Raw genomic sequence first — 14,237 nt, 5'->3', positions numbered from 1 at the left:
TTCTAGTCTATGGTGACAGCTTCCAAGTAAAAGAGTATAAACCAAGAATAAATTACATTTATTTTGGGAACTGCAGATGCCCAATTCCAAGGTCTGAGACTAGCTATCACATATACTTACTTATGGACATGTACCAAAAAAGGGCAGGGCATGGCATCAGGGATAGCTGTGAAATTTGATACCCTGGCAAGCTACAGAAAATTGGTTTCAGTGTTCTTGGTGGCAGAAAGTAAGTTTGGTGAAATTATAAAGAAAAGGGGCACAATCCTCAATTTACATCTTATTTTCCACTCCATTTTTCTTTTTGCTGTTATTACAGAACATTACTTTCATCTACTTACTAGATCTAGAAAACAAACCTTACCAAAAAGCTTTTGAAAAGCATGCAAGGTTCTTCATGTAACTTCTGCTATTTACAATATATGAGTTTCAATATGTGGGGGAGCTGTAACAAAAACCACAGAATGAGAGTGTGTGTATATCTTTTTTCGTCACCTGTATATACTCCTATTTAGCTACATGTGCTTATATGCTTATATATATATAAAGAAAGATTGGCTTTAATTCAGACAATATGAATGTTGGTCCATGAGTGCAACAGAGGTTTCTCTTAGCAGCCCCAGCTGTAGTAGGCTTATCTTTTAGACAGGAACATTAAAAGCTACCGGATGCGAGTGTAGTCACATCAGTCACTCCATTATGTTTAGCTAGTCAGGAGAACTGCACTAGTGATCATGCAGTTCGCTAGAATAACCTGAGCTCAGGACAGATATTTATCAATTTATAATTATCAAAACCAAAACCATAATACATTTTATATTCATATGATTTAAACTCAAATATGGTAGGAAATCCTTAGTAACTAGTAATTACCAAATTACTCTTCTGGTAGTTTTGCCAAGAAATAGCCTTAGGACTACTTATGTAAAAAGTAAATAGGCAAATGTTATTATGGAAATGAAATAACAGAACATTGAGTATCTTCACAGTTGCTTGATAACATGCTGCAAAACTAGATACCCAGCACAGGTTATAAGAAATAACTGGAAGTGGCTTCACTACCTAAGCTATTTTAAGAAATGGAATAGGATGCATACTAAAAATACTTTTTCCTATTTTATTTTGTTTAATTATTTACATCTTTTTACACTTAATGTGCTGGATTCTGATATTTAGTCTGGAAAAAAAAACATATTAAAAAATCTGGAGAGAGAGCTTTCACAGAAAACATGACAACAGCGTTTCCTCTTGTGCTTTTAAAGGAGAGTACCTGTGCGTTGAGCTTAGGGCACTCCTGATTCTTCTGTCCTTGATTTTGTCCTACTGCAACAGCATAGGTGGCAAGCAGAGTCCAGAGATGCAGGGCTTGCATACAGGCTGCCAACAAAAACCAACCAAATCCTTTTAAGAATTGGTCTGCTATATTATGTGATCTTTGCTATTCCTGCTGTATAGAAATAAAAGCAGACATGCATGGTACATAGCTATATCACTCTGAAAATACCCACACTTAAGACTACTCTGATTCATATTTAAAAGTAGAGGAATATTTAAGTTGAATTAAGCTATTCAGTAAAAACTGGTAAATATATTCCTGTAGTGCTGTTGCCAATTCTGTGCTATCAAATTTTTATTTGAAAAATACAGTTTGTCACAATAAACAACTGTAAGTAATGCCTCAGCTCATAACCTTGGTTTAAAAATGCAGGCAGAAGACAGTCAGTAATGTTGACAGAAGCTGTGCGCACTTACCAGAGGGTTTTGCAGGAGCAGCTGCAGAATCAAAAGAAAATTCCTCTTGCTTGAGAAACACTAATATAGCAGCACAAGGTGCAGTTGAGGGCGTTTCCAAATACAGCCTGACTAATCCCCGTGCAAAACCCCAGGGTCCTGTGACGCACGTCAGCAATGCACAGCAGTTTGTTATGCTCAGCAGTACAGCCTGACAGGCTTACAGATGATCAGCTGGTGTACCAACAACAAAACCTTTGACCTTCACTGGATGAACAGTTTTCATGGATGCAGCAGGCAAATTTGGGCTGCTCTGAGAGAGGAAGGCAGTTGTTTTTCAAAGCAGAAGTTCACTACTTTGTTACTTTTTAACCCTTTTACAAAAACTTTCCAAATATTTTAGGATTTCCTGTTGCAGAGTGCCACAGATTTCCTACAACTCATTGACACAGTCTCATTAACGTTTACAAGGGAGCACACATTTATTTGTGTAGAAACAGCAAAGTAATTAATTTTTTACTTTATCTATGTGATACTGAAACAGGAAATCAAGGAGGCTTGTTTGTCAGGATTTTTGAGAGACAAGGCAACTCAATGTGCTTTCAGAAGTTTGTCATTAGGCATGTTGCCTCATCAAAGACAGTAACTAGGTGACACAAAGTGTATTAAAATGAATCTTTTTTACTGTGAGAGGATAAAGGAAGTATTGTCTAGTCATATTTACACTTTGAAGTTGTGTAAATGCTTGGAAGTGTCATGTGAAGTTAACTCTTGCTATAGCAACAGTGCAAGCTTCCCTATACTATCCCATAATTGACGTTCAACCTTAGGTTTATGATCACTATTTCAGGCTGCCAGAACCAACCACAAACATCAGGCCAATTCATACGTGGCCACGAGTGTGACCAGTGCAATCGTCAGAATTGAAGCAAGGGCAGATTAGTAGTGTAGCACTTACAAACCCCCTAGCGCTATAAAAAATTGACCACATTACCAGGACTCTAGAAATCCATCAGTTATGAAAATTTCCTTTTAAGGAGGATGTTCTGTTTTTCTACATTTAAAAAAATCAATAGATTTTTTTCTGAATGGTACATTGGATCCATATGTTTTGTGTCCGCATTTCAACTGTAGGCCAGTATGTACTCTGTTAGGATTCCTCAGACTCTGACCTACACATAGTACTTTTATTTTTTCAGTTGTGCTCTGTGTGTATTGACCAAATGAAACAACTAGCAAATACTGCAGCTGCTACAAAACATGCAACTTTCATCAACACTCATCCTCTTAGAATTGGACAAGATCCCCCCAAATGTACATGTACATGTTAAGGTCTGCTGTATCCTGAAGCAGCAAAACAATTTGAAAGGTATGTTAAAAATATAAAATAATCCCTGCAAAGACTATATACAGTAAATTGAACTTACTTGGCATTGGTATTTGCCAGGATTCATAGCTCCCATTAATCTACTTGTTATAAAATTTGTACACTGTTGTAATAGGTAACATACAGGGAATATTACCTTTTATAGTATTTTAATATAGTTAGCATGTTTTTGGTTAGTAATATCTCCATAATCATGTTTAGGAAAGGTATGCATAATGCAGTATCTTGAATAAATATGAATTATTTGCACAACAAAAATGTGTAGCTTATGTCAGTGCTGGATTTCCAATTTTAAAAAGTCTTATGAACAGTGAAGTAAAATATGCTTGCTTGATGAATCATGTAGTTCAGGTAAAGGCATCACTTTATGCATTCAATTTGCAAAGTCTTTGAGCTTTTATATATTTCAAAGGTGACTGGTACTGATATAAATAAATGAGTCTTGTGAACCTTATAGGTGAGACTGGGATGTGGTGGGGCTGGCCTGTTGATATTCTGGTACTTCTCAGATGTGATTCAGTGAAAAAATTAATTCTAATGCTATCAAGAATTTAAAGAAAGTTAGCTTGCTCTTTATGAAAGTTAGGGAAACAAAAAAAAAGTGTGGGGGTTTTTTGTGTTTTTTTTTCTTTTCTTTTTTTCTTCAAATTACATATGATTTAAGATTGAAGAAAAGAGTTGCAGAAATTAAGTCCAAATTTTACAGACTAATTTTTGGTATACCAGACTAGAAAGCATTTTAAATGAATGATTACAGTGTTAGTGAAAGAGCAAATGATGTGAACAAAATTTCTGTAAACATTAATACAGCCAACACCTAATTCTTAGAAAAGCATCTACTGTATCTCTATCAACAATGTACTTTCACTTTAATGAAAATACCATATATGAAACTCCTCATCTACAAAACAAGGAAGACTGCCTTTGCAATTCTAAGAAACCTTTGTGTCAAACACTTTAATTACAATAGCTACTACCGACCATGTTCTGTTACTGTTTCTGGTAAAAGATTAATTAAAATTACTACTTCTTTTTTAAAGAGAGAGAAACAAAGTCTAGCATGACATTTCTACTCTCACAATACTGAAGGTCATTTAAATGCATTTTAAGAACCATGAACTAAAGAGCTATAGCTATTTCAACAGTTAGGTTCTATTTTAACCTTTTCTCTTTGGCTGAGGGCCATATCTCAACTGCAGAATATTATAAGCAGAAAGAGAGAGAGAAAAAAACCACCACCACCACCACTTAAAACATTAGATGATTTGCCATTCATTTAAGACTAGGAAAAGGTTCAACTTTATATGGTGATGTGTTAGGCGAACTTGTTTTGTAGAGATTCAGGATGCTCTCAAAGAGTATGAAGCACTGGAAGTTTTAGTTTGAAGCAAAGAAAAACTGGTTCTACCGGTCCTTACACACCTCTGCCCTAAGTTGCACCTATTTGTGGAAAGAAACGAACACAGCACAGATAAGTTATGTAAGCAAGTAAGCTGAACTTTTTTTTTTTTTAATTTAAGCAGAAGTTGAATACTTCAACTAAACTGATATCAGCTTTTAAAGATCAAGAAAGAAGCCATATTTAAAAGCTATTTCTGTTCATTAGAATTAGAATATTGCTACAAAAATTAGAGGTGAGTGAATCCTGTCTACAGTATAAACATTAGCTAGTGGCTTTTCATGAGCTTACTACCTTATTCTTGTTTAGTGAGCCTACTACAACTGAACAACTCTGAATATATCCCCATATATTTAGCATATTGCCCAACTTTACTTAAGCAATACCTTGTTTTATTACAGGGATCAATTTTAAACATTAAGGAACTGCATTTGTTTTCTAATTTTGCTTTTGTAATAAATCTACCTACTATATATTTTCCTAAGCAGACTACTCGATAGAATCTCCACAAGACAGGGAAAGCTAACTGAACCTCAGCACTCAAGTACCAAAACCAAGCAGAAGAAAGGAACCAACATAAAATAATTTAATTCAAACATGATTTTTATTCATACCCTAGTGAACTGAGTTGATGAGCAGCACACTGGTTCCAGCAATTGCTTCTTATATCTGTAAGTGACAATTACAAGGAAAATAAGATAAATGTTCAGTTTGATGAAGCTGGGGTAAACAAAGATTTAGAAGGATGCCTTGCAGGAATTTTGGATACCACTTATTTTTCCAGTACAGGTCTGGTGTAAAAAAATGCTAGCTGTATTTACAGCTGGTATGATGCAATACAGAAATATTTTTTGTATATGAAAGCTTGTGTGTATTATAGGGATCACTCATGAGGAATGTAAGAGATTCTTTGAACAGAAAGAGCTTGAACAGCACTTGCTATGGAAAAGCGTTAAGAATATATTAAAGACTGAATTCATTAAACTGTGATAAATCCAGAGAATACACATGCTAAGAAGGTGAGGGTCTTAAGCTGAACAATTTTAAGACTCACCAGCACCATTTTATTGTCTACTCAGCTATATTTTAAAAAGGCAAAAATAAATGCACGCACAGAACCAATTAGAGAAGGTAAGCACTGTATCACAAGGCATATTTAGCAACTTTATTTTATAAGGATTTTCTAGATCTGATCAGAGAGCAATCTTTCTTTACAGTACAGGATAAACTGGTCATTATCTGTAGTCTGATCATTTATGGCTGTATTGAACACCTAAGTGCTAAGACATACACTCAAATGTATAAAGAACAGCTAAACTTCTTAAGTATTTATTCTTGTTGTGTTTAATACAACAATTACTATGAAGTTGCACTCATGAAAAAATGCTATCTCAATAAAACGACTGTCATTCATTAAAAAAATAAGGCTACATAAAGACACATTGTAATCCAGCAAGAGCATGCTTTAAGCATGGCGTAGACCATCAGTTTCATTAGGACTAAGCAAAGGTTTCAAGCAGTGTCCACAAGAACAATGATTAGCTTATGTTAAGGTCATGTAGTGAGACAAATTATTCTGGTTTAATGATCTCTCAAGGTGGTTACTCTATGAAAGTCTATGAGGTCAGAATTTGAAGGTTTTTTTGTGTGTGGTTTTGTTTGGTTGTTTTTTTTAAAGCAGTTTCTGCAGTTCTGTAAATCTAGAATGAATAGAGTTTTTAGCATCAATTTGAAACACGTAGGAAACCATGACTTGCAACTGTATAAGGAAATGATTGTTCAGATGAGAGAATAAAAGATATTGTAGCATCATTGTCCCTTATGCATCTTCCTCTTGTGCTTACAAAACCACTCTAAAAGCAGAGATCTCTGCTGGTGATAAATCAGACATCTTGAATCTTACAGGAAAGTAGGAATGAAGGCAAGCCAAATACATTGCTGACTTGGTATCTTGAAGTCCAGGTAATAGAACATATGGGTAAGAGGTTTTGATGGACTTGCACATTAATCAAAGACATATTTCTCAAACATCAGTGAGTATCTGGAAAGGACCAAGTGCTCTTTGGTCAGTAACAATGTATGTTGGAAATACTGGTCTATAAATGACATCCTCCCTGAGCCAGAATTTAATCTGTTTTTTTCTTAACAATTCCTCTCCTACCCTTGCAAAAAAAATAAAAAATTAAAAAATTCTAAATGTAAGCAAGCTCAGATCAATACTAAGAAGTTATTATATTATGCTTAAATTTTATGAAGAGCTTCTAAAGCACTAGAATTGAAATAAGAAATCAAGGTTGTGACACTCACTTGATGCAGGGCAGAAGAAAATTGTGCCTTTTTTCTTGGCCTTCATACTTATATTTCACTGGTGCCTATTCTTACCAATGTTTTCTGGATAGCCCTCTTTCTAAATCCAACTTCAATATTAAATGCAGTTCTGGTGTCCCTATCTTACAGGGGACAGAGAGGAACTGGAAAAAGCCCTGAGAAGGGCAGTAAGGATAAGCCATGATATGAAAAGCTTCCACACAATGAACAATTTAGCCTAGAAAACAAATAACTGGATGGCATAGAAAAGGTTAATAGGGAAAGATTGTTCACTGTCTCTTCCAGTGTAAGAGGTAGAGGTCATGAACTAAAATTAACAGGAGGCACATTCAAAACAAATAAAAGGAGTCAGCTACAGGTCACACAATTAAGTAAAGTAGTAAGATGTGGAATTCCTTTCTGCTGATACTGTAAGTTTACAGAGCCTTAAAAAGGTACTGGAAAACAACAAGAAAAAAGCTCATCTTAAATTACAGACACTGTCTCTGAAATACAAGCTGCTGGAGGCTGGGAAATCATTCTGGAAAAAAAAATCATGACAACTTGCCCCATTCTTCTGCATTCCCTGGGCCTCTGCTATAGACTGCTTCTAGACAGATGATACTATCTGTATCAGGCTAGACCTTTCATGGAAGGTAAGTCTACACTCCCTGTTTGTAACATGTGGCAACAGGGAGAAACATTTGCTCTTCATGATAGTACTTCAGTTTTATTTCAAGTATCTTATTTTTTTAACCCCTCCTTCCTTTTTCCTATTGGTTCTTCTTCAGAGAGCAAAGATATATAAATTAATTTTTGACAAATTACAGTTTTTTAATTTGAGTGGTACTCTCATTTTCCTTTAATACTGCTATGGTAACAGGATAGATGTTGGAGTCTGACTATCTGAAAGATCCAGTTTGTTCTCATGTTACACAGAATCCAACACTTTCTGAAAGAATGCTTACAGGTGAAGTGGTTAGTACAACTAATCCTTCTTCAAAGCATCTAGGCAAACAGTATAGAATTCTAAGAACTGGCAGTATGTAGATACTGTGGTATATTTAAAAATTCTTGGTTAGCTATTAGGTGTGCAAAAGCTCACCTTGCATAACAATGTAATTTTGATGACGTGTACTATTTTTTCCCCAAACTGTAGATTTGCATGTATACTTTTTAAAATGAAATATCCTGTATATATTTATATGCATTGGCATTGAAAGAACTTAAAAAAATATATGTTTGTTTCCCTAGAAACTTCCCATGTAACACTAACTAGAATGGAATTTGCATTAAGCCCAAGGCCTGGACTTGAAGCAGTTGCTGCTGATTCTCTTCTTCTCTTATCTGCTTCTAAGAAAAAAACATCTGCTTAGATTTTTTTTTCACTAAGCCCAAGAATGCTGTATCTAGATCAAATAAACTCTGACCCTTGAATAGTGGAGTTGCGGGACCCAGTTTGAAAGCAAAGTCAGCAGGACAAAGTTTAATCTACAATGCATTACCAGACACTACAATTCTGATGGAAGAATGCAGTGCTAATATTCCAATTAAACTTACACATTGAGACTAATGAAGTTTTTAACTGTTAACATCTCTTTGAGTACAGACCCTTCTTTAAACATCTTGAAAAAATAATCCATTAAGTCTAAAGATGAAATACAGCTATCATACACTCCTTTTAAAGATAACAGGCAGCATAATAATTTGAGCCACGATGGACTGTTTTGCCCCTGTGTCTCATTGTTTTATGGGTGTTTCTGGTTGCTGGATCCATTCAAAGATGCAACTGGATGCTCCTTATTTCTTGTATCTCTGTGTATTTGCCCTCTGGAGGTGATACAGGACATGTTCAAAACCAGTTTGTAGCAATACTACCACTACTATACTTTGTACTATACTGCTACTGCTTTGTACTAATTCCTACCCTTCAGTTTCACATACAATTTTTCCTTGGTAACGTGCAGATTAGATTGAGGCTTACCCATAACTGATTTACACTGCAAAGGCAGATGCAATCCAGGATAATAAGTATTGCGTTAATAACTGCTAAGTGTAAAAATTACACTTTCAGTCTGATAACTAGCAAGTTTCCAATAAAGAGGGAAAGCTTTAAAGGAACAGGATTAATGGTACATTTCAGTGGTATTCATTCTGTCAGCATTAAGGTGGAGTAAAACAATCTCTTAGGGAAAAACAAAAGCTCTAATAAACTTGGATTATTTCAGTGATCCAATTTGCAAAGCAGACAAACAGTCCTTTATATAAGGGTGCAGGAAGGAAGCTACAGCTAATGAGTGGGGAAACAAGTAAGAAGTACCTTTGAACAGGAATCTTTCTTGGTGGCAAAACGAGCTCAAGAAGCCTGAAATTTTATATTCAGACACTTAATGAAATCTTCAGTGTCCAAGTCTGGGCATTGCCCCACCCCTTTAAAAAATAATAATTATAAATTAAATGAATTAACTCTTTTTTTTAAAGGTTGGCATATATGAAAGCAGAAGCCACATTTCCTTCTAGCAATGGGCATTATTTACATAATGTATAGAAATGTTATTAAAAATTATTTTTGTAATTATTGTCTAAGTCAGTGAAGTTCTGTATTCTTTTGTGGCATTACTGAACAAAAAGAATATAGTTACTTTTAGCATTTAAACATGGTGTCTTCTTTGACCCGAATGCTGCAACCTTAAGTATATGTCCATTTGTACTGAAAAATGCCTGACCTTTTTTAACATTCAAGTAAAACACTCTATTGATACAAGGATTAGCCAAATTAGAAAAATCCAGTGGACTTTTAATGAGTACTGATTTTTTTTCTTTTCTTAAAAGTCAGAAGCTCCACACAAATAACCTAAGATAGAGGTGACTAACACAACAGCCACAGATTCCAACTTAATGGCACAGTGCCAGTCAAGCTGTGCATGATTGACATGGGACTAAAAATCTGCCTACTGCAATCATCATAAGTTCTCTGATGTTTTACAGCAGCTGACCATTGGTGATTGATTACTTTTGGGTAAGAGAAAGTGGCTGATGTCCAGCAACTAGTCAACATAACTGCTATATGAAGACCTCTGCCCAGGAAGAAATTGTCACTACAGGTCATCTGCTGCACAGTAACATGACTGTAGGAAGGCTGGGGAAAAGTTAGACTTCATGTCCTAACTTTTATTTTCCACATCCTCCACGGCAGTATACTTACCCAACTCTCTTGCCCAGTCTTATATCTCTTTACACGCTGGTTAGGAAAGGAGGCCAGGAAGAAGTCTCATGAGCTACTCCTGCCTCTCAGTTGCACTTAGCACGTGATGGGATCAGCCAAATCTCAGTGCTGAGCATCTGGCAGGTAGCAGAGACATTGCTGCTACTCTAGGCCCTCTGCCTGCAGGAGAAGTTCAGTTGTACGTGTCTGACCTGGAGTCAGGTAGTGACTGAGAAGTGCCAGTCGTTGTAGGACAAGATTTCTTAAATGACAGGTTACTTACAAAACTGAATATCCATCTGCAGAGATCTACTGTCCAAAGACACAAAATTCACACTAGTGCCACCTGCTGCTCTACGCTGTCTGCTGCAGCTCAACTACCTAAAATTTAAATCTTGAAAATTAATTACCGTCTGACAAATGCACCAAATTGTAGCAATAAAATCTAACTGTGCACTTCTCTTCCAGTATTCTTCCTTAAACTCTCTCCAAGACTTACTCTTCACAGTAAGTTAAGAGTATACTGTAGTATACTTGCACAAAATATGCTTGTGTATGCACACATGGAGGGAAGAAAGGCGGCTGATGTCTTGAAGGCTATTAACATGAACTGGAACTAGCCAACACAGAAAAAGATTATGTATTTTGCATTAAGCAATTAATTCAAGTGAAAATAAAGGTAAGAGGCAGCTTTTTTTTTTTTTTTTTTTAGGAAAGAACTTCAAAAGCTCAGGTATTTTTAAAGTTTCCAGACTTACACAAATGGTGACATTCTTACATTTACAGGTACACCTAAAATTGCTATTGAATTTACAGCTAGTATTCTCCTGCCTATAAACGCATGGATCCATACCCTGGGTCTCTTCAATGCCTATATTGATCAATTTGGGTATTTTTTATAAAAGTTGATAGTTCTTGTTAACTCAAGACTGACTGTTGAAATGCTATGCAATTTTAATTCATGATATGAACAAATTTGCAATGACATGTATATTCAGACAGTTAAAAAACTTTACTGCTTATATTGTTTGACAGTTAAAGGTGACATAGTTAATACTTGCAGTATTTGCTAGTGGTCTTAATTTGTAAAAAGAGTTTAATAGAACAGATGCCATTATAGCTCAACCAATAATCAAGAGTTATTGCAAAGAGGAGAAAATCACTTGAAAATATGACTTAACACATACCAAGCATTTATGAAAAGGTAAACATATTCCCAAGCAGAATGATTCATTGAAAGATAGCTTTTCTGTCTTGGAGAAAGACTTTATACAAAAGATAAAACAAAGTAGCAAACAAGTTCTTCTGAGCCTATACATACAATATATATTGTATCCTGACATTTACTTATATTTACTACTTGGAGCTCAATTTTCAGGTGTACCTCATCATCATGTTTTTGATAACTGTTATAACTAGAATAAATGAGTTCTAAAGAAACTAATGCAGAATTAAAAATTTAATTGATCTTCCCATACCCATTCCTTGTAAGAATATATGTTTCAACACATACTGAATTAAAAAAAAAAAGAAAAAAAAATGCAGCAGCAATTTCAGAAAATTAAAACCTACTTCTGAAACAGATGGTTAAATTGTAGGATCAACATATTACACTAAATAAAGTAAAATATTAGTATGTCTATAATCTGTATAGTAGACTACTTTTTGATTCTTAACAGTGTTAGAAGAAAACACTGAAACTGAGTCAATTTTTCTTCTACTAGGATCCAAATTTTTTAAATTTCCAAGAGAATTATTTTACAGTGAGAATAAAAACCTATTACTACTGTCTAAGTTATATCAACATGAACTATGCTTAAAGTGTTTTTCCTAGCCTGTGTAAACTTGCTTTACAAGCCACATTCTAGATTATTATATATTAAGATTATCTGTGCAAAAAGCCTGTGGGCAACACAACCTTGCTTTAGTAATGTTGGTGTTTATCACTGTGTCAATGTGATTTTTCTATTGAGGAATACAGTCTAAACAAACCCCCAAGTTTTATAGAAATACTTACCTGAAATCTCCAGTACTTATATCAAATTTAACTTGGTTTTAAAATTTTAACGACATTCTAAAAAATTATTTTAATACTCTAGTCACTAGTAATGTAAAGGGACTCAATCACACATCAATAGGTAGGGGCAGTATCAGGTCTCAGGAGTTCTTTCACTTTTCACTACTTAGGTTCATACTATGGTACCGTTCTCTTGGAACAGTATTATTCCCACATGGATCACATCACTGGATAGTTCTCAAGGTCACAACATTTTAAATATTATCACTGCACTACCCAGAAACTGATAATATCCTGCAGTGGTAGATAGAGCCCATGTTCCCTCCATTCCCCTTTTTATTGATTCCAGTTTGCTCAGGCTCAAACTCTTCTTTGCCTTTGTAAAGGAAAAAGTATGTATGAAGGAGTTTCACATACTAGCCATGTAGATTCTTGAATATGGATGCTACATATTGCATACTCCTTTACTTTATCCTCCACTTGGAGGTCATCAATGTCTCATGCCAGAGTAACCTCACAGTAGTTATAACAACTAGTTACTAGCAACAAGACAAGAATAAAGAAGTGGAGTAGTATGTGATTGCTGCCAGTTGTAAAGGTCTGTATTCTTCATCTGTGGCACAAATGCTCTGATGGCCTATGAAACAAGAAGCCAGTCTCACCAGAAGTTGGCAAGTAAAAGAAAGTAATAATAGTAAATAATTCTCCCTACACAAACCCTATGATAGTCACACTATGTTACTTTCTTAGTGAAGCAGGTAAACAGCAGTAACCTCAGTTACCTTAGACATTTGCTTATTTCTCTCCAGGTAAATTCTAATGCTGCCAAAATCCATGCATTTCTTTTCCTCCCCCAACATATTAAAAAGGAAACTGGCCAGAGACATTTCACAATGGCTGGTTGAAAGGTTTCCTGTAAAATAAGAAACTGCTTTTTAAGTTGATTTTTAATTTGCTGTTGTTGAAATTTGATACTAAATCTGTTTTTCAAGTAATTGGATCCTCTCACTTCAGGTACAGAATGGAGATCTAGGCAAATGTAACCAAGCTTTTGCCCAGGAAATCAAACCTGAGAGAGTAAGTCTCAGTTTAAGGTATTCTGCTATTCTGTTTTCAACCAGTTCTATTATTGTTTCTCAACCTTATAAAATAAATACAATAAAAAGCTCCAAAACTAAAGAGTGAGGAACAAGCTGCTGAAAAAAATCCAAGGTTTTAACAACTGTTTATTAAATGGACAAACCACAAAAAATACTGTTACTCCATTAAACAGTTTTTCTTACATTAACCCCATATTTTAGTTAGTATGGGCTATTCCTTACAGATGAGTGTTTTTGAAAGACTTAGGCAACATTTTTCACTCTAGTTTGTGAACACCTGTCTTCTGCTGAGTTTCTAAAAGGCTTCAGAAAGAGTAAGCAAGAAACTGAAGTCTACTTGTCAGCAGAATTGATTTGCTCTATAAGGATCCACAACTTCATTGCAAACTTGTCTGAGGCCTGAAAAATCCAATAGATTGTTACTGTAAGGTTTAATCTCTTTTTAAAGTAGCTATCAAACATTATCTAATAAGTTACTTTAAGAATCTAATTAAATATTAACCTTCTCTTTATTTAAAGTTAGCAACATTGCAGCTAATGTTTACCTTCACCTGACTGTAGGAATACTTTTACAGTTTCACAGAAATGGCAATTTGGCTGTGCAAAGTAATACAGAAGGTTTTCGGAGATATTTGTTTCTTAACAGACTGAGTAAAACTTCATGTGACTGGCTATATGTTTACTATTAATGCCTCTGTTACTTCAGCAGTGGAGCTGAAGTAATTCTGTCTACATTTATCAGTGCCTAAGGCAAACTCCCTATTTGCAAACTTCAGACAGTCAATGAAGACACAACATTAATACTTTAATTCCAGACTGAAACCTTTGCTTCCAAAGAAGATGCAGTAATTTTATGGTGTCTTTATTAAGCTTAAATTTGTGTACTAGGCTAATTACTTTGCTAAAGAATTCATCTACTGAAATGTGAGATAGATATTTAAGAATTTCTTGATTTTTATTATTCAACAAGGAAACATGGTTACCCTTATGTTTTCCACAATGCTTGAGAATCCTTTCCACTTTTCTTCACATTAAACATTCTTGGCATCATAATCCCTGATATTAACTTGTCTCATAGATATTCTATTTGA

The 14,237-nt window shown here is 34.9% G+C and overlaps 1 protein-coding gene across 4 annotated transcripts in view; it reads right to left on the bottom strand.

The window, feature by feature from the left end:
- Positions 1-14,237, bottom strand: part of NT5C3A (5'-nucleotidase, cytosolic IIIA) — a 28,717-nt gene that overhangs the window by 11,405 nt on the left and 3,075 nt on the right. For 2 of the 4 annotated variants that reach the window (XM_049817195.1, XM_049817194.1), the window contains exon 2: positions 1,271-1,377. The exons of 1 other annotated variant lie outside the window; for it this stretch is intronic. In XM_049817195.1, coding sequence (XP_049673152.1) covers positions 1,271-1,377 — 107 coding nt within the window. Of the gene's footprint in view, positions 1-1,270; positions 1,378-1,752; positions 3,352-14,237 lie in introns of those variants that run through there. One more of the 4 variants, XM_049817193.1, reaches the window with a different exon arrangement.

The sequence above is a fragment of the Accipiter gentilis genome, chromosome 14 (assembly GCF_929443795.1).
Source record: "Accipiter gentilis chromosome 14, bAccGen1.1, whole genome shotgun sequence".
NCBI lineage: Eukaryota > Metazoa > Chordata > Aves > Accipitriformes > Accipitridae > Astur > Astur gentilis.
The sequence above is the reverse complement of the archived record's forward strand: the minus strand, read 5'-3'. Positions and strand labels throughout refer to the sequence as shown.